The sequence below is a fragment of the Gopherus flavomarginatus genome, chromosome 5 (assembly GCF_025201925.1).
Source record: "Gopherus flavomarginatus isolate rGopFla2 chromosome 5, rGopFla2.mat.asm, whole genome shotgun sequence".
Taxonomy (NCBI): Eukaryota; Metazoa; Chordata; order Testudines; family Testudinidae; genus Gopherus; species Gopherus flavomarginatus.
Genome location: NC_066621.1, coordinates 85,648,958 through 85,675,516, shown reverse-complemented (window position 1 = coordinate 85,675,516; position 26,559 = coordinate 85,648,958). Strand labels below are relative to the sequence as shown.

The 26,559-nt window shown below is 52.5% G+C and overlaps 4 protein-coding genes across 6 annotated transcripts in view; 2 read left to right on the top strand and 2 right to left on the bottom strand.

Moving 5' to 3' along the window:
* Positions 1–7,975, bottom strand: part of LARGE2 (LARGE xylosyl- and glucuronyltransferase 2) — a 70,558-nt gene extending 62,583 nt beyond the window's left edge. The window contains exon 1 of the mRNA XM_050955313.1: positions 7,893–7,975. The gene's annotated coding sequence lies outside the window, so the exon portion shown is untranslated. The remainder of the gene's footprint in view (positions 1–7,892) is intronic.
* Positions 7,976–8,028: 53 nt separating this feature from the next.
* PEX16 (peroxisomal biogenesis factor 16) lies at positions 8,029–16,902 on the top strand. The gene is made up of 11 exons (XM_050955453.1): positions 8,029–8,215; positions 9,701–9,736; positions 10,616–10,692; positions 11,654–11,787; positions 12,240–12,343; positions 13,021–13,101; positions 13,644–13,796; positions 14,113–14,185; positions 14,574–14,693; positions 15,367–15,431; positions 16,528–16,902. Exons 1-11 carry the CDS (start codon positions 8,086–8,088, stop codon positions 16,584–16,586), a joined length of 1,032 nt encoding a protein of 343 aa, XP_050811410.1. The 5' UTR covers positions 8,029–8,085; the 3' UTR covers positions 16,587–16,902.
* An 89-nt stretch (positions 16,903–16,991) lies between these two features.
* FREY1 (Frey regulator of sperm-oocyte fusion 1) lies at positions 16,992–21,394 on the top strand. Its single transcript, XM_050955557.1, has 3 exons — positions 16,992–19,441; positions 20,095–20,168; positions 21,157–21,394. The coding sequence occupies exons 1-3, from the start codon at positions 19,377–19,379 to the stop codon at positions 21,291–21,293; spliced, it is 276 nt and encodes a 91-aa protein (XP_050811514.1). The 5' UTR covers positions 16,992–19,376; the 3' UTR covers positions 21,294–21,394.
* A 417-nt stretch (positions 21,395–21,811) lies between these two features.
* MAPK8IP1 (mitogen-activated protein kinase 8 interacting protein 1) overlaps positions 21,812–26,559 on the bottom strand; it is a 57,506-nt gene continuing 52,758 nt past the window's right edge. For all 3 annotated transcript variants that reach the window (XM_050955328.1, XM_050955329.1, XM_050955330.1), the window contains 3 exons: positions 25,338–25,408; positions 24,529–24,627; positions 21,812–23,204 (listed from right to left, as the gene is read on the bottom strand). In XM_050955328.1, coding sequence (XP_050811285.1) covers positions 23,132–23,204; positions 24,529–24,627; positions 25,338–25,408 — 243 coding nt within the window. In that variant the 3' untranslated portion in view covers positions 21,812–23,131. The remainder of the gene's footprint in view (positions 23,205–24,528; positions 24,628–25,337; positions 25,409–26,559) is intronic.

The following is a 26,559-nucleotide window of genomic DNA, read 5'->3' as shown; positions in this document are numbered from 1 at the left end:
GCATTCCCGCGGCAGCACTTTGAAGTTTCCAGTGTAGACATACCCTTAAATAGCCCTAGCATGCTTCCAAGCCCCAAGACGGCTCCCTTCCATTAAACTCCATCTCCTCATCATGGAGGATAAATGTGGGAGAACAGGCCAGTCTTACAGTATTCCAAAGTTCATCAAAGCCAGACACTGGCACCAGCCCTCTCCAGGAGGCTGTTGATTCATATACCTTGAATGACTGCACGTTCCATACTACCAGATGGGGAGAGGCGCATCCCTCAGGTCACTAGTTCCCCAGCTCTATGGACTAAAGCCAACACTATTCGCAGGTGAGGTTTGAGATCTGGCGGCACGTGCAGACCCCAGAGCTCAGGCGTAATGTGCACCTGCAATCTGCTCTAGCTGCAGCTTCCAGCTTGTTTCAAGGTGCAGCTCCCTGCAAAGCATGGTCAAAAGCCTAACCTTAGAGGGACAAAGGCCTGAATCACTCACAGGGTGTCGTTATCTTGCCAAATGCTGGTGATAAGCAGCAAGCTTAGCAACTGCTACCACCTAGACATCCAGGAGCAGATGGGATTTCAGAAAGCATAGGCAACTAGAATCCTTCCCTTTGGAGTTGGAGAGGTGTCAAGCATAGCACAAAATATGCACTTAGGGCAAGTGCACCAAGAGTGATGCTATGGTATGTAATAGTCCCACACCGTAACTAGCTAGTATGGAATCTCCAAGCAGGTTGGAGAGGACAACAGACAGACAAGAAAGGCAGTTGCAGTAACTTGTGCTAATAGACTATGAAAGTCTCACCTGCTTTCCCTCCCTCCTTGGAAACCACATCCCGCCCTTGCTTTTCCTGAATTGTCTTCTGGGGTCTTGTCTTATCTCAGACTGGAAGGTCCTCAGGACAGGAAGCCTCTCATACTAGGTTTGTAAAACAGATTGCATTAGCCTATTCAATGTCAGTTATCACTGCAGTTAGCGGGCTCTGCTAAGGGAGCGCATTCTTCTAGGTCAGTGTTTCCCAAACTTGGGACGCCGCTTGTATAAGGAAAGCCCAGGGCGGGCCAGGCTGGTTTGTTTACCTGCCCTGTCCACAGTTTGGCCAATTGCGGCTCCCATTGGCCGCGTTTCACTTCTCTAAGCCAATGGGAGCTGCTGGAAGCAGCATGGGCTAAGGGATGTACAGGCCGCCGCTTCCAGCAGCTCCCATTGGCCTGGAGCGGTGAACCACGGCCTGTGGGAGCTGCGATCAGCCGGACCTGCGGACGCAGCACGTAAACAAACCGGCCCGGCCCACCAGGGGCTTTCCATACACAAGCGGCATCCCAAGTTTGGGAAACACTGTTCTACGTCACAGTTTTAATAACTCTCTCTGCAGCAAGAGAGAGCTATCAGTTAAGATAGAAACTTCAATTACCCATGTGAATGAGGAAAGGGAGCCGGTGGGAAAGGGACATGGAATAATTCAGATGAATAGATTGGATAATTGAAGGATCTTCCAGTGTAGTTAACATACAGTAGGGGAACTCAACTGTGTTCTGATTATGCATTATTCATAGGGATTCTTAATACCACGAGACATCAAGGACATAGGGAAAGGGACCTTTTCAGAGACTGTGGCAACAATCTGCTGCTTCTAATCACCAAAGAGCAGCTCACATCAGACTGTTAGAGTCCAAATACTTCAAATTGTTTACATAGGATCATGGTTGAGACCTGTGAAAAATTCACAGCCTGGTGGGACTGATGCTAGGGCAGCCTCTCCTCTCTGGAGTAACAGAGAGGAAGGGGACACAGCCAGGAAGGGTTTTAAGAAGGCACCCAAGGCTTGGAGAGGACAGAAAGATATATCTAGTTCAGGACTGGCTGATCCCTGACTAATAGCCAGAAACCCCAAGCTATTGCTACTCATGTCCAATTGCTGGGTTTCAAATGGCACCATTCACTTCAGATTCTGGAGAAACTGCACAGCCTCTTACTTGACACTCATTCATTAATTCAGAGGGATAGCTCAGTGGTTTGAGCATTAGCCTCCTAAACCTAGGGCTGTGAGCTCAATCCTTGAGGAGGGCTCTGGGGCAAAATCAGTACTTGGTCCTGCTAGTGAAGGCAGGGGGCTGGACTCAACAACCTTTCAAGGTCCCTTCCAACTCTAGGAGATTGGTATATCTCTTATTATTATAGGAAAGATAGCACATTGCTAATGATACAGAGAGAGAAGGCAGGAACATGGAGATAAGTGGGGGGGACCGTAAATAAAAGGTGTTACCTATACAAGCAATTCCAAACAACAGGAGCCAAATAATGATAGCTCCAGGCCCTAGATACATTTCTGGAAAAGGCTTTCTGCACAAGGCAGATACCACTGCTCTATAACTGTGCTCTACACATAGGAGGTGTTATTTAAACAAGACACTGTTCTTAGTCAAGCAGAAATTAGCCTCCTTGACAATGTATCCTGTTCCAGTTGGAGACAGGAATGGTAGAGGCACCAGGAAACTGGAGGAGAAGAGTTAAGAATTAAGAGGAGAAAGGGGTAATTGAACCTTTCCAAGCTACAAGGCCCAGGGCTAAGTCTATGTAGTGTGATGGCTTGTAACAGTCTGCCCAGCTCCAGTTCTAATGCATACTAACAGAACAAGATGTAGCATTTGGGTGAGCAGGGAGAGTCCCAGTTCGGTCTGTGGAATATTCCAACCCCACAGCAGCCTCAGCATGCTTCAGCCAAACCCCAGGACTTCCTTCCCATTTCTGAAATCACTCAGGGTGTGCACGGTATGCAGTGGGTCTGGTGCTTTTGTCATCTAGCTCCCAGAAGCATTGAAGATGGGGCAGGCAGCAGCACTTCAAATTGGATTATTGGATGTTACCCAGCACTGAACTGCCCCCTATGAACTGCAAAATCCTGCCAAAGGGATGTTTTCCAGACCCCAGAAGGACCATGCAGGTTCTGAGAGGCTTGTTCGTGTCATCAGCACTGCTGTCCAAAGCACTTCTGAGCAGAGACTCCTGGGTCTGTGTTCAGACTGGCTTTTTCATTTAGATCTAGGTTAGAAAGTTACCCATAATGCCTTGCTCCCCACAAGATGCCACAGTGAATCAGGCCTCCTATTTTATGCAGGACTCATGTGTCAGGGACTAAAGTAGCCTCTGTATGTCCATCTGTCCACAGGTTATCTGGGGCTGGCAATTTATTTCAGCTATTCCAGGGGGTATGCGGTGAACTCACAAAGGGGTGGAATAAATAAAGAAGGTCACTGACACAGCAAGTGGCATAGCTAAGCCATGAAGGAGAGCCATACAAGGACTCAGGGCCCCTTTCTTCAGCCATCCCAATCTGAGAGTCAGAAAACTAGTGTGGGGAGGCAGAGTCCCGCACTACTGGGAGATCATCTCACTACTAACTGAACAGCCAATCACTTGGTGTAGCAACTGAAGAGAGTGTACCCTCCAGCTTCACAGGAATACCATCTCACCTCTGCTAATATGCTACAAGAGAGTGCCTCCGCCCTAGATATGGAATTGGTACAATGCATTGGCTATTAATCCACGTATTACAAGCATTAAGGAGGTAATTCCTCCCAGCATAGATAAACCCTCAAAGTCTGGGTGCCCCCTGATGTATTTCCATTAACATTTAAATGCACACTTGTGTTTCACTACCTATACATCACTTTCTACAGCTGTCTAATGCTGGCGGGTACTGTAGAATTGTATATGCCAAAGGGTATAACCTTCAGGCTCCTAGAATTTGTGCCACAATGTCATTTCAGGCACTTCTGGTCTAGGAGCGTGGTAACTATAAGGTTGCAGCATGGTAACTATTACAGCACAGTAGCTATAAGGTTCTGTGCCCAAGACTACAGGAGTCAGTCTCCCCAAGTACAGTCTAATCTGGCAGATTTTAGCCAGCTAGAGTGCAAGTTACTGGCAGCAGAGCAAGTTGGAGGCACTGAGAGGATAGAGCACTGATTGGACTTGCACAGTCAGCTTACTTTTGGTTTTATTGTCATATTAAGACTAGTGCTGAGTCTGCACTCTTCTCCTTACTGCCCAATAATGACCTGACCCTACCATGTCCATTAACCAAGCTGAGCTTTAACAGCAAGTTGCTGAGAAGCCTGAACTTTGATTTGCATAGTGGAACACCTCACCCTTACCCCAACCCTGGGCCATTTCCCACATACCCCATGTGACAGTGTGCTGAGCGGGAAGATCGCAGAACCAGTCCCCCACCATGCCAGCCCCATTTAAGTGAATAAAGTGGAGCTGGCTGGAAAGAACCTGCCTTAATTGGGGAATGAGAGCCAGCTGCCAGCCCAATTAGCCCAGGGCCATGTAAGCATCTGGGAAGAATGAAGCAGGGTGGTGGAATGGAGGAGAGCGAGGGAGTAAGCCCTTCCCTTCTGGATTCTGATGCAAAGAACCCAGAGTTGTGTATATTACATAGTGAGAAGGTGGTGGGCACACAAATGTGTAAATAAAAGTACCAGTGGTTTCCAAACCTGAGGGTCTTTGAGTGACTATCTGAGCCTAGCAGAGGAAGGAGCCAGGAGTGCTCTGTTACACCCCAATAAGCCCCATAAAGTCTGAGAGCCTAACTTCCTAGGCAGGGTAATTTCACTTGCTTTCAGTAGCAACGCCCATAGCACTTTCACCCTTTCCCATCTTCATTATGAAAGCACTAGGGGGCCAGAGTGGCTAACATGCTGAGTCACTTTCCTGGACAGGCTGGGGTGGAGAACAGAAGTGATTTAGCCAAAAAGGAGAGCAGGGAGAGGGAAAAGATACAGACATCAGGGAGGTTTGCACCCTGGGTGAATCCTCTGTCAGAGTGTCCCCTGCTTACTCACAGACTAGCACTGTCTGGTCATATGTCCAGGAGAAGCCAGAGGACTCCAACCATCTGGTTGAAGACAAGCTGTTGGGCAGCCTGATCTCAAGCTACTGTCTGGCAGGGCCGGGGTATTTCATTGAAAAATTATGTCACAGCAGCTCAGATAGTCTGCAATGGATCTCAAGCTGGCTTGAGTGGTGGTGCTGCATGCCCCAAAGCCAGGGTCAGCACATTCCTGACATGAAGAAGTCATGCTCAGCACCTCTCAAACATACGTTGAATTCTTTTTCACGCACCTCTCTTCTGATGCTAGATGTTCCTTATGCTCAATACCCCATCTCCAAATGCTCTGTACATGAGAACCAAGAGGTGCTGCTGCACATAATGAGAAACTGGGCCCAACTCATAAGATTAAGAGATGGAAAATGACTATTAGAGCCCACCTCCGAACTGGGGCAAGACTGTCTGCTGCCGTCTATTCTCCAGGGCTTTGTTCCAAACCAGTTTTAAAAATGCCCCAGGAGTAGGGCTTCTGATCCTTGTGAGATCCTTCTACACTGTACTTTAAAGGGAGCGGGAACTGTAACACATCACATATTTCCTGGCAGATAAGCCAACTGCAACACACCGAGAAGTCCTAGCTTGCAGTTTTCTTTCTGGCTCATTGTGACCTGTACATGCTTTCTTGCCATGTAGTCACACAGTAGCTGTCAGTTCAAAAACAAGTGGAGGAAAGGAAAAAAAACATGCCAAGTCTGCAGGTGAGTCCCCAGTGTATACCAGGGTCACCTCACAACACACCAGGGTCTGCCCAATGACCTTCTGGGGAGCAGAGGGTGGTGCAGGGCATGGAGACTCCATGGAGTTTAAAAAGGTACAGTAGAACCTCAATGTTATGAACACCAGAGTTCCAAACTGAATGGTCAACCTTATACCTACCTCATTGGGAACCGGAAGTATGCAATCAGGCAGCAGAGACCGACATACATACATACATACATAGCAAATACTATTCAGTACTGTGTTAAACATAAACTACTTAAAATAAAAGGAAAGTTAAAAAGATTTGACAAGGTAAGGAAACTGTTTCTGTGCTTGTTTTGCTTAAATTAAGATGGTTAAAAGTAGCATTTTTCTTCTGCACAATAAAGTTTCAAAGGTGTATTAAGTCAATGTTCAGTTGTAAACTTTTGGAAGAACCACCATAATGTTTTGTTCAGAATTATGAACAAGCTCCATTCCTGAGATGTTTGTAACTCTCGGGTTCTACTGTATATCATGGAGCATTCTTTGAGGCTCCAAAGTTTATTTGGTTTGAACACAGGGATTTTACTTCTTTGAAGTGAAATCTCACAGCTCTCCTCCAGGGTCAGATTTTAGCTGATGTTTACACATCCATATTTCACTGTAGGGAATGGAATGAACTTTCCCACATTAATTTCAGAGGTGGATACCAGAAACAGATTCCCCCAAATACCAGGGACCCGTGGATTATGTTAGTGTAAATGGGGCTCTTCCTTCCCTTCCCCTCTCTGGTTATGAAGAGCAGCAGTCACATCCAACATATGATGGTACAAATGCCCTAGACTCCCTGGAAATTCCAGCTAGTACCCCCTCCTTCTAGAGACACTCAACACCTCTCCGCCTTCCACTGACAGCTGGTTAGCCCATCAGCAGGGTTCACAGCCCTAAATTAAGGTTCCCTGCAGCTTGGACTGGAGGTTTCAAACCTATTCATTTATGTGAAGCACCCCCCACTTCCAGATCCCACCCCTCTCCCTAGCTTTACCACAAGCCTTAGATGTTAGTGGCCCCATCACACGTTTTTAATCTCACCCATGCTCTTCAATCTCCTCTCTCTTAACCTCATTAAGTCTTTTCTACAACAATTTCAGAAGCTTTTACTCACTCTCCCTCCAAAACTGACTAATTTTGCCTTTACACTCATCCTTCGGATACACCCAGGCTGTGTGAAAGTTTAGGGCTGCTGAAAAGGTGCCAACGTGATGGCCCTAAAAATGAAGACCCCCCCCCCAAATCCTGGTAGCATAGACAGTAGGAAAGCAAGCACCCCAACACTGCCCTGCTGCTCTGCAATATTATGATGGGAGTTCTCCAATGCACAGAGCACTTCACAAAACACGTCACAAGCCCTAGAGAGTCTGACTCCTGGTTCTGGGAAAAGCTAAATGAAGGCGGAAAAAGGAGCTCAGACTCCATGGCTTATTAATACTCGGCTTCTCTACTGAGTCTGACAACAAAGAGGCCAGTTAAAGTTGCATCAAAACACTGTTGACATCTTCCTACTGGGAAATGAATGAGATCTACCAACTCATCTCACAACGGGCGCTGAATAGCCACAGGGTAGGACAGCACCGACCCAGCCTACACTGAATCCAGCAACCTCAAAGGCCAAGGTTTGGTGAGGCCATCGCTGACCCGCTCCCTGCCCGAACCCGCATCTCTGTTACGGGCTGTTCTGGGTGTTAGAGGGAAACCTGCCGCCTGCTTTCCCCGCTCTTCCCACACCCACTCCCGGAGCTGAAGGGGCGAGGCGAGAACCGCACTTCGGCGGGCCTGGGGAGGGCGGTCCCCGGGGCTCGGTGGGGCCGCTCGCCCGGCATGGAAAGGGACAGAGCCCCCCGCTGTCCGTGTCATCACACCCCGAAGGGGTTCGCGGGGCATCTCGCTCTTCAGCCGCTCAGCCTGGGGCCACCGCGGCTCATGTCTGTGCAGAGCCGAGCCGACGGGGAGCCCTGCCCAGCAACAGCGCTGAGCCCGGGCCGGCCGGAGGGGGTCGGGGGGTGCCGGCTCCGGGGCGTCTCCAGAGAAGAGTGGCCCGAACCGGAGGGGAGCAGGGGGCGCTCGGGCGGGGCTCGGCGCTGGGCAGCGGGAAGGGACCGCAGGGCCGCTCACATCCCGGCTGGACACATCCCGGGGCAGGTACCGCAGCCCCCGGCCGCCCTGCAGGGAGCTCTGTCCCCGGGCCCCGCAAGGCTCACGTCGCCCCGTACCTGAGGCCAGCGCGCCACCGCCGCCGCGCTCCCTCCCTCTCAGCCCTTTAAATCACCTGCTCCCAGTCCCGGCTGCGGACCCACCCGCTCCACGCTCGATTCATCCGCCTCGCTGCTCTGTGCTCGATTCAAGAGTCTAGCAGGTGCAGTGGGAGAATTCGGCGTGCGAGTAGCTCAGTGCGCAGGCGCGCAGCTTCCTACCCGGAAGTGTGTGGGGGCGGCGGCGGAGCTAAGTGGTCCCGGAGAGCCATGGCCGCCGCCGGGCTCCTGGGGAGGCTGCGGCGCTTGTGTCACCGCTACCAGGAGTACGTGAGGCAGCACCCGGCCGCCACTGCGCAGCTGGAGGGCACCGTGCGGGGCCTCTCCTACCTGCTGCCAGGTACCGGGGCGAGCGAGCCTAGAGCGCCCGTCTCTACGGGCAGCTGGGGCAGGAACCCAGGCGTCCCACCCGCCCGCCCGCAGCCCCCGCTCCTCCCCGCCCGCAGCTGGGGCAGGAACCCAGGCGTCTCGTCCCGCCCCGCCCGCAGCCCCCGCTCCCGGGCAGCTGGGGCAGGAACCCAGGCGTCTCGTCCCGCCCCGCCCGCAGCCCCCGCTCCCGGGCAGCTGGGGCAGGAACCCAGGCGTCCCGCCCCGCCCTCCCGCAGCCCCCGCTCCTCCCCGCCCGCAGCTGGGGCAGGAACCCAGGCGTCCCGCTCGCAGCCCCCGCTCCTCCCCGCCCGCAGCTGGGGCAGGAACCCAGGCGTCTCGTCCCGCCCCGCCCGCAGCCCCCGCTCCCGGGCAGCTGGGGCAGGAACCCAGGCGTCCCGCCCGCAGCCCCCGCTCCTCCCCGCCCGCAGCTGGGGCAGGAACCCAGGCGTCTCGTCCCGCCCCGCCCGCAGCCCCCGCTCCCGGGCAGCTGGGGCAGGAACCCAGGCGTCCCGCCCGCAGCCCCCGCTCCTCCCCGCCCGCAGCTGGGGCAGGAACCCAGGCGTCTCGTCCCGCCCCGCCCGCAGCCCCCGCTCCCGGGCAGCTGGGGCAGGAACCCAGGCGTCCCGCCCCGCCCTGCCCTCCCGCAGCCCCCGCTCCTCCCCGCCCGCAGCTGGGGCAGGAACCCAGGCATCCAGACTCGGTCTGATGAGAACTCTGGGAGTGCCCCCTTCACCTGTGCTACAGAGACGTCTACTCCACCTCTGTTAGCCAGTCCTTCCCATTAAACAATGGGGTTTCTTATTGATCTGTCAGGAGTTGCATTGACAGGGCCCCACTACATCATAACCATCGCAATGCCTCGAGTTACTAAGGTTCAGATAAAGATGGACTTGTATCTCTGCAATTCATATGCTGCTGTACTAGCAGGATCAGCCTGCTCTGAACTCAGGCATGTGGTGGAGAAGACAATGAAGATCCGTGCCCCAGATGTAGCTCACACTGTGCTTGGTCGTTTAATAAAGTAAAAAACAAACAAACTGAATACATGGTTAAAATATTTTGGCACATCATCTTTGGCCTGTAAGACCTCCCAAGAAATGAAGGAGCATCTGTCATCAGCCTGCAGGACACCCACCCTCACCCACTGGACTTGCACAGATATTGGAAGGTTGAAGAAAAATAATAAAGCCTCATTTAGTAGTTGGTCAGAAAGAGGCAAAGCAATGGGAAGGGGAGGGAGTAACCTGTCGTTGTTTGTTGTTTTTTGAGGGCAGGAGAATGTTAATCTCTGGGCTCCTTGAGAGACATCCTTGATGGATTCCTCCGACCCTTTTACTAAGCTCAGAATTCCCTGTCAGCATTGATTAAAGTAATTGTTTCCCTCTGAAGCAGTGATTGTGATGGTTTTCAGCAGCATGACAAAATCCTCCTCTAACATCTCTCCTTTATTTCCCAGGTCGCTTTTCTGATTCCCATGAACTTTCTGAGCTTGGTATGTATGCTGGTGAATTGATATGCCACACCAGATCTCTGCCATCTGCAACTATGTTGTATAGATAATGGCAGACTTTGGAGAGGGAGGGCTGAGCATTGTACCAGGGAAAGAGGTGCAGGTCTGAAATCAGAGTGCTGCTGCTGCATGGCTGGGATTATTCAGTGGCTGCAGTTTCCTAATACTCCCGCAAGTGTCGGTTCAGCTGGGGCAGTGTGAGGTGAGGCATTCCCTTGGGTGTGGTGGGAATGTTTGTTTCTTTGCCAGCGGCTAGTCTAGACTCTCTTGGGGCTCCCTGTTCCCTCTGGTGCTAATGGCTGCTGTTTGGCCATTGGTTTTGTTAAATTTGTTAACCTTGCCTTCCTGAACCAACTAGCAGGTGGGTACTCTTTTCACTGTAATGTAGGAACCCGGTGATCTGAAGCTCAATACCAGCTGTTGAATAAAACCAAAAAGAGTGGCTATGTTACTAACTTGGAGTTGGCCAGAGACCCTGCCCCACAGCAAGATCAGTCTATCTCCCTCTCTGTCTGGGGTCAAATTCCTGGAACATAGTTCTTGCTTAAAACTCATCATTCTCTTAACTTTGCTGTTGACTGCATTGCCTCTCTCAGCCATCAGGAGTCTGTCTGTCCCATCTAGGGTTGCCAACTTTGGATAGACAAATTCCTGGAGGTTTCATCACATGACATTATTATTAATTAAAGATTAATCTTTAATTCCTGGTGACTCCAGGATAATCCTGGAGGCTTGGCAACCATAGTCCCAGTCATTCACCTCAGTGGAAAGATTTTTCTGCCATATCCTATGACTGCATGGGGAGAGGTTCAGTCAGTGGCTGGATCTCTTTCCCATGTGAATCACTGTCTTCTTTCCCAGTGTACTCTGCCTCCAACCTCCTGGTGCTGTTAAATGACTGGATCCTCCGAAAGGAGCTGCAGCGGACCCTGCTTGTGGTGAGGCTCTTGTGTACTGGGGGAGGGGTTGGCACATGCATTTCCCATGCTCATCGGCAGAGGCTGTGCTTCCAGAAATAGTTCTGTAGAAGCTACTGGGCCAGATTCCAGTCCCTGCTGCAGCCCCGTTACACTGTTCCACTCTGCTGGCATAAAGGGGCCGGCACAGCCCTCTGAATATGTGGCATGCACTAGTGCTATGCTGTCCTGGTTTGCTGGCCCTGGCATGCGGGGAGTGACCAGAGCGCTCTGCACCTTGGCAGTTCTGCGCTGTACAGAAGTCCCTAGGCAGCCCGTGTAAGGCTACCACAAATTAGAGCAGCCTCTGACTTATGCTCTGGACCACACCAGTCACTGAGAAGCTCAGAATCTGGGTTGCACAAGGGAGGTATAAAGCTACCTTTGCCCTTCCCCTCTCCTGGACTGCTCTTTCTGCCTGGTGCAACACAGAATCAGGCTCTGTGGGTCTTCCTTTACGCCATTCTATGTACAGTAAAACAAAAAAATCCGAGCCCAACCCTGACAGCTTTTTTCCTGTAAGAATCTCTCCATACCCCAAGCCAGCCTTCAGCAATCACTGTGTTAGAGGTTCCATTAGAAAGGCCTCTGTTCTGATAATCTGCCTATTCTGTGGATTTGGATGTGTCAGGCCCTATGCCAGCTTAAGAATGCGAGTCTGTAGCCAGGATCTCAGCTGTATAGCAAATAAGAATGTTGAACTGGATGGGCCTAACTGCTAAAAAGCCACATGTGAAATGAGTGGGATCTCAGCCAGTCCTCTTCACGCACTTGTAGCCCACTGATGAAAGGAAATCTGCCATTTACTCCCAGGAGCCCCCATCTAACCCCTCCTTGGTTCACCTTGAAAGTAGAACTTTCAGACTGGGCCGGACTTACACCCCACGTGGCACACAGCCTAAAGCTGCTGTCTCTCACTCTCTCCCCTCTTTGTGTTTTGCAGTCACTACCCCAACAGAAGTTGCTGACATGGCTGAGTGTGCTCGAGTGTGTGGAAGTCTTTGCGGAGATGGGAGCTGCCAAGGTGTGGGGTGAGATGGGCCGATGGACCATCATCATCCTCATCCAGCTGGCTAAGTGAGTGCTGCAGGTGGAGGGAGGAGGGTGTATGTGTACAGAAAGGGACGGGATAGAGGGCTCAGAGGCACAGGCTCATGAGTGAGATGTTACCTAGTGAGCATCCAGCAGATCTGAGCTCATGGAATAAGATGGAGCAAGCCTGTTCCATGAGGCTGTGTATGTTTGGGGCTGCACAGGACATTAGATTTCCCACTGTTGGAGGTACTCACCTTTGTGGTGCTCCTGGCTGTGGTAAGGCAGTGTTCAGAGTAAGGGTGAAGAAGGGACAGCCAATGATGAGCTGTGTTGGTTCCCATTGCCATGTGCAGAGTGGCTGTCGGCCCCATTCGCTCAGTGCAAAGCAGAGGTTGTGTGTTCTCTGTCTCCTATGGCTGCTGCTTCACCAGGAAGCTGGGTTTCTGTAGTGTGTGCCTGATGCTTACACCTCCTGGCTTGTCTGTGCCCCATAGAGCCATCCTGCGCCTTCTGCTCTTGCTATGGTACAAAGCTGGTATCCAGACATCCCCTCCGATCGTGCCAGTGGACAGGGAGCAGCAGCAGCTCCAGCCAGAAGGTGAGTCCATTGCACTGGAATTTCCTCAGCTTCTTGCAACTTACCAGACATTTGGGGTAGTTTGGAGACTTTGGGGGGCACAGTGGAGTGGACTTGTCATCCAGTTAGTTTTGCTTGAAAGTCCTCATTAGCCGAGTGGTTTGGGCAACAGAGAAGTTGTAAGAATTCCACGAGCCAAGCTGCTGGAACTGTGCTACTCTCCAGTACCATCGTTCTCCACAGCATGCACCTATGCACACCTTGGTTAGCTTAACGGTACTGCTCCATTAGACTGTCAGCCCTAATGGGATAATGGGCCTTAGCCTGGAATAGCAAAGAAGGCTGCAAGACTGGCTGGAGGTGCATTAGTAGAGCTGGGAGAAGGGGAGGCAGGATTGGAGTAGCAGCTGCATGTGCAACCATGTACCTTCCTGCACTTTGCTTGGCTCTGCCCAGTGTTAGCAGTTTCAGAAAAGCCAGACTTAAGAGCTGAAACATAAAGCCATCAGACATAAAGCACTCGAACTACCTGGCCTCATGCAGTTAGTACTCTAGGGAGGAGAAGGGGCTGCGGTAAGAACTTTGTCCGGGGAGAGGGTGCTCCTGTGTCACCTCAGAGCAGTGTTAACAGAGAGCTGCAGGGAAGTTTAACCCAGAGTTGCAGCCTTGATCTCACTGTGGTGCCTCTCTCCTGGCAGACAAAGAGGGCAGCTCGGCAGGGAAGGAACAGACATATGTTGGGAGGCGCTCCAGCCGTGTTGTGAGGTCCCTTGAAAGCAGTAAGTACCTTTTCCTGGCCAGCTTGTGCCCTGACACTTTCTGCATCTGCCTCGACTCTGTGGCCAGGCTACAGGTTCTTTTGGAGTGTAACCAGCGGAAGCTTGCTGACTTACCCAAGCCAGTGCTGTACCCACCACTGGCCTGTTTCTCCCCCCACCACCACCGAAAGGAACAGGGTTGGTGCTTGTGCTGGCATCCTGGCATCAGGATCATTTCAGCCTAGGCTTACCTATGTCATGGGATAAGTCTTCAGAATGACTGTTGAGCTCCCCCTGCTTTGAAATAGCCAGATCCCCAGGGAAGCCTTCTCTGACTATCTGCCCCAGTTCCTAGGGGAGCTCCCTCTGTGTTGGCTATAACCAGCTGTTTCTCCATGCTTGGGGAAAACCAGAGCCACAGCCTCTGCCATGTGGCTGTAGTCCTCAGAGTTCTCCTGTTCGAACCCCTCCCCTGGGCGTCACTGAAAGGCCAATGTTAATGTACTGGATGCTCACGAAAGGCACAGTTTGCATTAGAAACCTTGTCTGCAACTCTGTTTCAGCCCCAGCCTTGCAATCTAGACATTGGGGGTCTCCCCAACAGAGGGAGGGAAAACAGAACCGAAGAGCAGAGGAGATGAACCAGGCTCCCACCCCTCTGGGGCTTCAGGAAACCATTGCAGAATCTGTCTACATCACCCGGCCTCTGTTCCACTGTATCCTAACATGGCTTTTGTTAGTGCCTGCAATGTGCCTTGTGCCCCCCTCACCGGAGTACTGCATCCTCAGTGCGCAGCCTTCCATGCAGCTGTTCATGAATGTACAGGCACAGAAGAGGCTCTAGCCAGGGTCCCTGTGTGTGCTCAGCCATTTGGGCTAGAAGAGCGGGTCATGCCAGCCTCTTCCATGGGGCCCTTTCTGCACTGACTTGTTGGAGCTTAATCTTGTAGGGCTGCCTGGAGGGTCATTTTGCCTACCCAGCTGCTGCCAACCATGTCTGTTCTCTCCTTTCCTTGACCTTTCTGCTCCCAGTGTTGAGTTTAGGCATATGGGGCCAGAGATCATGGAAGCCCTGGCTCCTCTCGGGAATCCTGGATATCACAAGGTCAGTTGAAGGGAGGCCACCTACGGCTTCAGCCTTGGGTTCCATTTAGGTGTTTTGGGGCTGAACTCTCAGTCCTGTTTGTCTCAATTGTCCCCATTTGATCCCACTGCTGCCCTGCTGTTCTGTGCTGTATAAGCCCTTCAGGAAGAAGCGGCAGAGGTGGGCAGGGGTGCAGCTGCAAGGGGGAGCGGTCTCAGGATCCGTCCCTGCAGCACCTTCGCGCTGCACTAATCTTAGCTGGGTGGTTAGCCTTTCCTCTGAAGAGGAGCAGGGAAGCCTGCTCAGCGCTCCACTTCACATGGAGCTGAGAGCGGCAGGGACTAGATGCTAAAACTCCCCTGCTGTGGCCGTGGATCTCTGAGTTAACTCCCTGTCCCTCTCTTTCCAGCCTAAGTTTACTCAGTGATATGAAAGACCTGAATAAGCGAGAGCGCTTGGAGCTGAGACGCCGAACCATCCTGCTGCTGTACTACCTGCTGAGATCTCCTTTTTATGACCGATACTCAGAGTAAGGATTCCTGCTGGCTGTTCTGAATCTACCCCCTATAAAGGAGCCAGTCCCCCAACAGGATATTTGATGAGCGAGGTGCCCTAAGAATCTAACAATGGCTATACTGGGTCAGACCAAGGGTCCATCTAGGTCAGTATCCTGTCTTCTGACAGTGGCCAATGCCAGGTGCCCCAGGGGGAATGAACAGAGGTAATTTTGAGTGATCCATTCCTGGTCATCCAGTCTCTGCTGTCAGTCAGAGGTTTAGGGACACGCAGAGCAGGGGGTTGTGTCACTGCCCATCCTAGCTAACAGCCATTGATGGACCTATCCTCCATGAACTTACCTAGTTCTTTTTTTAACACAGTTATGCTTCGGGCCTTCAGTAAGGGGCTTTGATGCCTCTACCTAGGTAAGAAGCCAGAGTGGGCTCAGGCTCTATTGAAGAACTCAAGCATCTTTCACTGTGATGCTTCATCTGCATCATTGTTGTTTGCATTAAAATCCTGACATGGGAAGTTGTGGGGAGCTGGCAGTTTGGGGGTGCAGGATATTCAAGGGCAGCAAAGCAGCTGAGCTGAGAAAAATCCAGTTCCCATTACCAAAGGAGGAGGTCTCTTCTAGTGCATTCGGAAGACTGGAACGTGAGGTCATTGCACTGGCCTCATCCACGCTCTTTCTATTCCCCTAGGGGCCGGATCCTCTTCCTGCTCCGCCTGCTGGCTGATTATGTTCCTGGAGTTGGGTTAGTCACACGTAAGTAGGCAGCTGTAGTGGCTGCATTTCCACTGGGAAGGACTGGAGCTGGGGGTGGGGTGTATGTCACATGCTAGAGCCTGACTGGCAAAGGAATGAGGAAAAGCCCCTGGGATATTTGCCACCAGAATACCTATCATTAACACTCATGTGCTGGTTTAAATCCAAACAGTAAGGGGTTAAATATCGTAGGGACCTAAGCACCATGATTGTAATCATTCAAATATCCTCCCCTATTCCAGACCTGGCTGGATTCCAGTCCTGGGTTCCCTGCACAGCTCTGCCAGTGCACCTCAGTCCTGACCTCCAGTGCACACTGCTGTGCTAATCCTGCTATGCACCCCATATAGAGCCCTGCTGATGCCCCTCCATCCTATCTTCACACACCTCACAAGCACTGAGCTGTGCAAAGCACAACACAAAGTGAGCAGTAACCCCCTCCAAACGGCTACTAGGGACACTTACTCCAAGGTGGTTTTGGATGGACTGTGAATTAAAGAATGGAAACAATCTTGCATTTCTCTTGCACCTCTTCCAAAAGGACCTCAGAGCACTTTACAATCTACAATCTCCTCTCTTCTTCCACTTCCTGCTGAAACACAGCCCTCTCTGGAGTGGGCCACGGAAGCATAGCAGCACTACATGAGTTTAGTCAGGAACTGAGGGAGACTATGTCTTTGCAGCTGATCTTTGGTGCTGAGTTGGGTTACTGCTCCTTCCCTATACTTTGGCTGGGGCTCTCCTATCCCACAGGTTTCTTCCTGGATGGGCAGCAGCAGTTCTGGGGCAGAGGGGAAACCCTTTCTCCAGTGCACAGGTGTCAGTGCACCTCACCTGTTGCTTCCGTTGTCCAAGTTTCAAGGGTCATATAAGTCTTGTCCTGCTCTGCTCCCGGTGGGCACATCAGCACCACCACCCAGTGTGGCACAGTCGGTGATTTTGCTTGGGGAAAAGCTAGGGATGGCATAACGGGAGGCTGTGGGCTGGGATTGAGGGGCATCAGCAGAGATGTGTGGGAAATCCGTGCTCAAGTGTACATATTTAAAATGTTGTTCCTCTCTCTGGCTCACCTGGTCCCTCTGTTCTCTCATTTCAGGACCAATGATGAATTACCTGCCAGCTTGGCAGAAAATCTATTTCTATAACTGGGGCTGATGGAGAAGTGGCCCTTTGCTGCTGTGACTGTGCCTGGCTCAGAGTGGCGACAGGATGTCTCTGGAGGGCGAGCTGGCTGGAGGGATGTTTCTATCGTATCTATTTTTCAGATAAACCATTGATTAGAGACTCCCATTCTCCAGGGAACTTGTAACTCTTTTTTACATAGCTAGCTGTGACCAATGGACCCTACGTGGGGTGAGACCTTTGCCACCGCTAGCCTGTACAGTATGGTGGCTTCAGTGCTGGTCTCGGACCTCTTTTATAAGCACTTGACTTTTGTATGGCTGCACGGTAATAAAGTCAGGCAGTGGCACCAGTGCTTTTGGGACTGTCTGTCTGCTCTGGGTGCTGGGACAGGTCATGTGCCCGGCCTGTGTTAGTGAGACTTTTTCCCTCCTTGCCCTAACTGTTGGAGGGTTCTAAGGAAGCTGGCTGTGCTGAAGAGGCAGCTAAGAGCCTCTGGCCTTCCAGGATTTCTCCCCCCGTCTGAGTTCTCTGCCCTGGGCTGCAGCTCTCTTCCCCCCAGGGTAACCCCTGCTCTCACAAGGTCATTCAGGAGCGTTCTTCCCATACAGGGCTGCTAATCTAGTGTAACAGCTGTGCGCTGGGGCAAGAGAGCTTTGCATGGCAGGAACATTCTTTCCTGCCCCCAGCTACTGGTTTGGGGGCATCTCAGGCTGCTGGGCAGCTGACCCCCACCACAGCTTGCTCTAGCAGCAAGGCCCACCTCTGCAGTTCCCTGTTTCAAGGGTTCTCACTTATTGCCGTGGCCACCATCTGTCTCTCAAGCACTCCCTTTGGTGCTCTTTCCCCTGGGAATGCAGGGCTCCATCATGCCCACGTGCTGCTCAGCTGGCATCTGCCTTGCCCACAGCTGGGACTGTTGGTGGTTGGTTCAGGCTGTTTAATTTCCTGCAGCTCTCCTGTGGGTATTGCATGCCACAGTTTGTACATTACTTTTCTAGCAGCTAATGTAAGCTAAAAGGGCTTGCTGAGCAGCTGCCAGCTGGGGGGGCGGGGGCTGGAAAGCAATGCTGAGGAGGCTGGCCAATGCGGGGAGTGCAGACAAATCAATTAAACAAACATTTACCTATGTGCAAAGCTTAATGGCTGGGGCCCAGCTGAGCCCTAGAGCAACCCAAGAAATGGGTGGGGGGGTTAGTATCTTTGCTGGCTGAGGAATGGTAGAGGGAAATGCAGCACTGTTCTGCCAGAACTATGCACAGAGCAGCCGGGGGGGGCAGACTCCCATTCACAGCTACAGCCTGTCTGGCCCTGGAGTGTGAGGTGTGTTCTAGTCCCGGGTTTCCCAGGCCCAGCTCTGATGATGAAGTCTCAGTCATGCCCAACCACCCTGCTGCTCTTCCAGGCCCACCCTGCCAATGCCCGTTTGTTCTCTCTTTGGAATACCCTGACAAGAGAGGAACTGTGGGTTTGTTGCAGTCTGAGCAGCTCCCATAAGTCTCTCACTGAGCTCAGTTTATCATAACCATCTTATAGTCTTACCAGCTCTTCCCTTTGTGGCACCTTTCACCCAACAGGAGACCTTGAGTAGTTCCCCACTGGTTATCAACACTCAGAATGACACCTCAGCAAGAAGTTGTTTCACAGAGGGGGGCACAGAATAGGGGCTGAACTGGGTGAGGATAATGCTCTTACTTAAACTGGCCTCAGGGCCCCTGACACTACAGTGGTGAGTGTGCAACACGTACAGCTTGGACTTCTCACAGGAGTGCTTGAAGCAGAGCAGCTGTATTCCCTGCAGGGCTATCAGATTGACCAGCGAGAGAAAACCTGGGCCTCACGGCTGCTCCAACACAAGCCAGCCAGTTTGGATAGTATCATTCATGCAGTATACTTCAAGTACTACACAGCAAGGGCAGACACAGCATGGAGCCAGGGGCTGAGGAATATGCGCCATTCAGTCCAGAGGCTCCTAGTGAAGGGAGAGAAAAGAGGACTTCACTCAGCCTAGGCAGACATCTATAATGAGATAGATGGAGCTAGGGAAACTGCAGAGAAGATGCACATTGCGGGAAGCGGTGAGGCTTGTGGGAAGAGAGGGAGGCTTTGAGGCAAACATTTAGGGAGTTAAACATGAGGAGGGCAATTCTGAACTCTACCAGAATGGTGGGGGATCCAATGGAGACTACACAGCATGAGCTGTGCATTTGTGACTGCCAATGCCATACTTACCTAGACACACTTTTCCTCCAGCTGGAGTGCCAGCCTGAGGAGAGCCCAGGAGGATGCTTAGGTTAGGTGTGGAGGTAATGGATTGCTATGTGTCAGGAAGATCTTCTGGATCCTGGGCTGTATGTGATGAGCAGGGGTCTAAGAGCTGCTCCTGCAGGAGATACCCTTTTAAAATTAGCTTAGGGGGCTGGCTCTGTGCTGGGTCCTGCCCTCAGAGAGAGGCTCTCAAAGCCTCTGTGGGCTGCTGTGTCACAGCAGTTACTGCCATCACAGTTACATTCAAAGGGGATAATATTGTCCAGATATTATGTAGTTGCCCTAACACTTGCATCATCCCCCGCTTGCTACTTGGTGCCATGCTTCTCCGCTGCTCTACCTCCATGCCTCACCTTCTGCTAGTGTCTCCTGATGTGTTACCCAGCACTCCTGCTACCAGTGCAAGTGATACCTCATGTGTTTGCTCCTTTTGTGATGTCACTGTAGGGCCTCATGATGTCATTATGTTCCATCAAAGACAACCAATGAAAGAAAAGGAGGATAGGCCGAGTCCAGCCTGCTTCTGCACAGACACAGCGTAGTTGGGTGGGATCCATGAACCTGCACATGCTGCTGCCACTCCTGCTGGGGGCTGTGCTCCCTGTGCCACTTTCCCAAAGGTAATATGGCCTCTGCAATGTTTGTGTCCACTTCCCTGCCCCGGTGCTTGCTCTAGAACACACGCAGGCGATTCAGGCATGAGCCGAGTCCACTCCTCTGCAGGTGGGAACTGGAGCAGGTGAGCTGGATACTCAAGGCCTAGGTCAAAGCAGGGGGAAGTGCCATTTGAACCATGCAGAAGAGCCAGAGTGTGCACAACCTATCTGCTGCACCGTAAACCTTCCCCCACCCCCATTCCAGGGGGCACCTTTCCCTTCAGAGTCTGCCTCTGTCACTGCAACACTGCAAGCGGTAAAATGCACCCCTCAGTGAAGGAAGCCAATGCACAAGTCACCCTGTCCACATTAAGGGCAAGCGTTAAATGCCGGTAACCTGGCCAAATCAGCCTGTTTCCTGGGGCCCTGGCTCTGCTCCACCATTTAAGTGCTAACAGTAGGCTAAGTTGCTCGCAGGCCAAGTGCAATTACCCACTGTCTCATTCCAGCCCTGCTGCTGTCTTTTATGCCCAGCACCCTAAGACCTGTGGCCAGAACCCAGGCTGAGGTTCAACTGGAAATGCGCAGGCAGCCGCAGCCCTGCCACTGGGAGGAAACGAGTGAATTCATCAGCCCCGGGAGCTTCCTGCTGCCCTGACCATGCATTTCTATTGCAGGCTCAGCGGCTCAGTCCCTGAGGATTTCTCTGCTCCCCTGGAGCTCCCACAGCAGCACTTCGGCCTGGTGGATGGTACCAACTTACTCTGCTCTAACATGCTGTCATGGGGGACATGGACAGTTCCCATTCAGCCTCCTGCACCATCAAAGCCAAGTCCCCACAGCCAGGGACTGCGACAGGAAGGCTTACTATGCAGTGGGAGGGGGGGCAGGGGCGCAAGACAGTGGCTTCCTCATGGGCTCACAGCTCACTGTTTCCCAGGCCTAGGTCTGTGGAGGCTAGTTGCTGCCATTCAGGGTTGTAAGCCTGAGTCTCAAGATTTGCCCTGTGCAGGGCTCCTGCTTCCAGGGGCAAGCAGGCTTTCCCCCTTCAGTGAGCATGGAAGAGCCTGGTTTGCTGCATAAAGGGGCTACTTCAAAGCCTCAGCTCACCCTCCTAATGCCACTGCAAGCCCTGGAATGGTAGGAGATTACTAATTCAAAGACTAATTCAGGTGAGAGACAGCCTCACTTAGCCAGCAGGGTCTCCCATCACTGGCAGCTATGGCTCACCCAGCAGCCACGCTCTCTCCTCAGCAGCCTCTCTCTCTCTAGGCAGCTAGCTGGGAGTCCAAACTGCTCCCTCCCCCCCCCCCCCGCCCTACCCTACCCTGCCATAGTTCAGCTGTCCAGGCTGTGGGGAAAGCCTCTGAGAAGTCAGCCAGTGCCAACTGCCCCTCCTCGTTTGCAGTGATTTTCCCTCCCTGTGCATGGACACTTAACAGGCACCTGCTGTTGCTGGCTGCTATTGTGCATGGCACAGAAGTTGCTGTGCCTGCTACTGCAGTGATGGCTGCACTGCTCTAGGAGCAGCCTTGCCTGGGGTGCTGCCACAGCCCAGGCTTACTTTTCAAAGTTCCCAAAAGCCCACACCACATCTGGAGGTGGGGTGTGTGCGTACCTGTGAGCACTGGACCCAAACTTGGATCATTAGTGGCTGCAGGCAGTTTCCCCACAACCGAGGCTGTTTTGGGCCCTGCGTTTCTCCCTCTCTCCATCACCAGCTCTCTGTCCTTCCATAGATTATGGCATTAAGCCGAAGCACCCCCAGTTCCAGACTCGAGCACCCTGGAAGCAGCCTGCAGGCCTGCACCAAGCACACAAGAGCAAGCGGGATGAGTCAGATTTGGCAGAGTATTATTATGACAACGTCCTGTGAGCTTCCCAGGCACTTGTTGCAGTGTGGTCTCCATGAGCCCCATGGGCAGCTCTGGCCCTGTGCACTAGCTGCTTTATAAAGGTGTGTTGTATAGCAAGATAGACTGAGGGTCTGCTCAGCGATTTCTGTTGGGGTGGGGAAGGTGAAGGCAGAGGACTGCCACTGCTCCAGACTACCGCCCTCAGTCCCATGGATGTTTCTTCAGATGCTGGAAACAGTGTAACTGAAAATGAAGCCCCTAAAATTACTCCTACTCTCTAATGCAGGCAACCTGTCTCTGTGTGAGTGTAGAGGTAGGGATCCCAGGCACAGAGAACTGAGATCATTTGTCCATAGAAAGCCATTCCGTGCAGCCCCCCGGGCTTGAGGTGCTGGGTGGGGCTCTCTGAGGGGTGAAGAGGCCCCTGGGGAGGAGAAAATGGGGTGGGGGCAGGATGTCCATGTAGCAAGGCTGTGACAGAGGAGCTGCAGGCCTTGCCCAGGGCTCCAGTGTGACACACAGAGACATATAGAGCAGCTCCATGAAACTTTTATGTTTAATAGTTTTGCCACCACAGCAGATCCAGTTGAAGGCCAGAGACCTTGACTGTAGGGGAGAAGTGTCATCCCCTAGATATTAGCACAGCTCCCTGCAGTCCTGAGCCCCTTGCTGCTCCCTCTCTTGTCTCAGGGCCCCAGCTCATCTCTCAGGTTCCTGCTGCCTCTCCCCCTCGGTGGAGTCTGGGAAGGAATTCATGTTGTGCTCATCCCACTGCGGATGGACCAGAGCCACTGCCTCTCAGCATCTCATACTTTCAAATGTGCATCCCAGTATGCAAATAGCCCACAGCCACTGGCACCCAGAGCTGGTGGGGTGAGGAGCAGAGGAGTTCCCCCCAACCTGGGGACTGAAGGGCAGGGGGCCCTGGAGGAATTGTCCCCCTCCCACCCTTACAGGATGGGAGGGCACTGACTCTTCTCCCTGCTCCTTCTCCTCACACTCACTCCTCTACAGGGAGGAGAAATAGGGCCCCATAGTCTCAGCCCAGGCTAATATTCACCCCTGGAAAGCAGGCAGTTCTCTCAGGATGTCTGGGCGCAAATGGCAGGGAGGCTACAAACCAGGCTACTCTTCCTTCCTGCAATGAGCACAGGGGTAAGTTCATCTACCATGTGGTACCCATCAAGTGGTTCCAAGGCTTTTAGCAGTTACCCTTCTCTGCCATGCCCATGCCCATGCCCCCCTGCCCCTCAGGGGGTGGGGCAGAGCTACCCCCTTCCTCCTCAGTCAGGGCTTGGGCTGACCTGTTCCTATCAGCTCCTGTTCTCAGCACCTGATGTGGCTTCACAGTGCGAGGCCAATGCTGCCCTGGAGTTAAAAATCAACCTGAGGGACCACGAAAGGGAGCTGGAGAAAGCTGGCTAAGGCTGCAAGCCATGCCAGGAGCAGGGAGGAGTTCTTGCTCCAGCACCCAGGCGGGAGGAGGATGAGTGCTTTCATCACATCAGGCCAGCCCTCTCACTTACACAGTGACAGGGCTGCTCTGTCCTAGCCCAGCTCCAGTGCTACAGATGTATTCCTGCCCCAGGCTGCCTGTCCCACCTTCAGAGCCCACAGCCGTGCTGCTTCTTCAATATAATAAACTAAAAGAGTATTTTACAATAAACCCCATTTTTCAGCCCCTCCCCAATCCCCAGCCTGAGGAAGGAGAGTCTTGAAAAGAGGCAGTGCTCCATGCACCAAGGGAGCCATCCCCAGCTCTGTTCCTCCTCCAGTGTCAAAGCAGCTTGTCCATGCATCATGGGGAATGGGCGAGTTTGCTGGCCCTGTCTGTACAGAAGGGCACTCGGCCCAGTCCCTACTCCAGGTAGATGTCTTCTGTGGGGCAGGTGTACTCCACGTACTCCTTGTAGAACTGCTGGAAAGCCCTCCTGCAACAGACAGAGCAGAGAGCAGGCTGAGGCACGGCTGCCACTCAGTGCACTGGCAGCTCCCCGACACAAGCCACGTGTACCTTGCAGGCACACCCTCCCTTTGGTCAGGGATTCTGAACAGGCCTTCGGACCCTAGCAGAATTCAGGGATTTATTTTCATAGAGTTCTAGAAACTGGAGCTGGAAAGAACCCATTAGGTGCTTTCTAGTCTATCCCCTAGGGCAGGATTGGCTGCTACTGTCTATCTCCCAAGGTTCTGTCAACCCGCCTGGAATGTCTCCAGTGATGGTCTCCATCCTTTCCTTTTGGGGGCAATGCCTCAGTCTCCTACACATCCCTGTCTACTCCTCTGTGAAGTCTGCACATCCTGTCCCCAAGAGCCCCTGGGGCTTGTTTCAATGCTGTTGGGGTTTGGCTCCCTTTAACCCAGCACAGGCTTGTTGCTGGCCCCTGTTCCTGTCATAGGGGGTTACTAAAGCAGCCTATTCTTGCTAGTCACTCCCAGGATTCCAGGGGGCTGTAAAGCTCTTGGGCAATAAGAAGACAAAGGTCTCAGCCCGTGGCAGTCCTGCAAACCCTCCATCCTTTGCTCCTCCCCCTGTGGCACTGATGTGTGAATGGAAATGCAGAGGCCAAATCCATCCTTGAACCATTCACCTGACATCGCACAGCAGTGAGGAATGGCATGGACACAGATCCATAGGCCTCACCACTGAGTAGCTAGAAGGACTCAGGTCAGCCACATGGTGTCGCTATTGAGAGCATTTGTGTGGCACTCGGCGGCAGTTTCAAACCTGTCTGGACAAGTGCTCCATTCTGGGGTGGCTCAGGGGATTGGGATCCAGAGCCTTTCACCTCTAGGGCGCCTGCTCCAACCCAGCCCAAGGCAACAGTTATCACCATACAATGCCTCCGCTGGTTGGGGCCTCCTGTGAAGTCAGTTGTTGGCGCTCGGTCCAGTGTCCACTGCACAGCAGTCTTGCTCTAACTGGCCCCTATCCCTAGAGGATGTCAGCTCCAAGATCTTCTCTACACAGCACCAAACTGCCATGGAAAATACTTGGGGGTTTAAGTAACCTAATCCTCACTCTCTCTGGCTGCCCCAACCAGAGCTCCCCACCCCCAGCTCAGCTCAGCTCCGCTCCAGTCCAGAGCCCATGGTACACAGCACCACAATTCAAGGCAAGGCAGCAGCGCCCCAGGGAACAGCCCAGCCTAGTCTCATAACTGAGGCAGAAAACGGAGCCTGGAGCAGGGACTAGAAATTGCTTCCCGAGAGAAGATAGATCTATCTCCTCCTGCAGCCGACCCCGGGACTCACCCTACAGACTCCGCAAGCGGCTTGGTAGACTCCTCTGAGACGAAGACATGACAGGCAAATCTGTGGTCAGCTGGGTGCTTGGTGATAAACCCAAAATATCTGGGAGAGAAGAGCGCAGGTGAGGCTGGAGTGGAGGCCATGCACAGGGCTGTGCTGCAGAGGAAGGTCTGCCTGCCTCCCAGGCTGAATGCCTCATCAGAACAACAGCCCAGGAGCAAGGAAGTATTCACAGCAGGGCCTGACTTATGCTTTGGGAAGTGGGGAGGGGTGGGAAGAGCATAGAAACTGGGATCCAGCCAGTCTAATTCTGGTGGCAGGGGGACAATATTGGGCTGGGGAGCCCCAAGAAAGAAGGATCCTAAAGAGTCACTTGTGACGCTTATGTAAATGCCCAGCCCTGGGCACAATGAAATGGGGAAAAGGGGAAAATTCCCAACAGGAAAAACCCTTCCACTGTCCAGTGACTCAGCTTTAGTCCAATAATCACTCACTGCATCTTCCTAGCACCAGCTTTGGAACCGACTGCAAATACCTTTTAACCATCACAAGACCCTGGGGCAGAAAGCATCGAACTCCCAGGGCTGGTCCACACCTGGAGCTGCAGGGAAAAGTGGGTAGCATTTACAGGGAAGGGAAACCCATAGGGAGGAGGAGGAGGAGGATGACAACAGCTGGAATGCTGCCCTTTCCCACCCTTGCTCCTAGGGAACACAACTGTGTCTGTAAGTAGAGAACAGGCTGAGAAGGAAAGGGGGCCTCTCTCCCTCAGGATCAGGATCATGGAGGCCCTTGGCCCTGTGGGCACTCACTTGTTGTTCTTTGGATGGTATCCACAGAAGGAAATGTTCTTCAGCTGGAAAAAGTGGCTACATTTATTACCCTGTGGGAGAGAGAAAAGAGCTATCAGACTCAGCCTGCACTGCTAGGGTGATACAGGGCTGCCACTATGGGGCACAGGAGGGTAACACGCTGGCCATCTCTCACCCATGGAGATCCAGAATCAGGTCCCACATGAAAATGTCTCTTGGCCTGACCCCATTTCTGCCCATCACAAACCTTCAAACAATTTGACAATTGGTGACTGCTTTGTGGAGGTCTGGACTGCAATACAGCAAGGTGTTGCAGGTCAGGGTTGGGGAGGCATGGCCAGGGCTGTGGGGAGTGGGGTGGATCCAGGACTGGGATAACATATCAGGACTGAGGTGCGTGGGCTCAGCTGTGCACGGTGCCTGAGCCTGGAATTTCAGGGGGTGTTGTGAGCGAGGGCTGAGATGCCTTGTCAGAGCTGGGGGAAACTTGCTCAGCATTTGTAGGCATGATTCCTGGCTCTAGCTGGTAGCGTGAACCTCTCCCTGGCATGAACTTGCAAGAGGCACTGTCTACTTGTGAAATCACATGTCTTCCGGGAAGGACTATAGCTGCTCTTGTTACAGGTTAGGCTCATGATTCCCATCAGTGACAGCTATTAGCATTCACAGCGGGCATAGTGTTTTTCTCGCGGGGTGTGTGTGTGTGACACAAGGTGGGTGAGGTCATCTCTTATATTGGACCAACTTCTGGTTAGAGAGACAAGCTTACACATAGCTCTTGCTCAGTTCCTCCGTGTTTCCTTTGTGCATTTAAGAACACTTTTAGCATCAGTGTCACTGTTTGCCCTGTACAGTCAGTTTTTCCCTTGCTGAAAAGACCTTTATAAACCCCAGTCAGGGAGCAGAAAAGCAGTTATATGTATGTATACAATTTAACATCTCTAAGATAGGGTCTTTCCCACAGCTAAAATGCTCCTCCGGGCTCTCAGGCAACCTTGACCTGCTCACATCCCTTCAGAATGCTGCATCACCCACCTGTTACATTTTCAAACAAGTACCTTTGCACTTTCTCCCATGCTGCCCCATCTGATTTGGAGGAGCTCCCTGTGAACACCCACAAAACTCACTCAAGCCATTATCCACCTGTGACACCTACCAAAAACCTGACAACAGTTAGGCTCCTAGTGTGCTAAGACCACTGCCCATCATGCCAACCAATGTT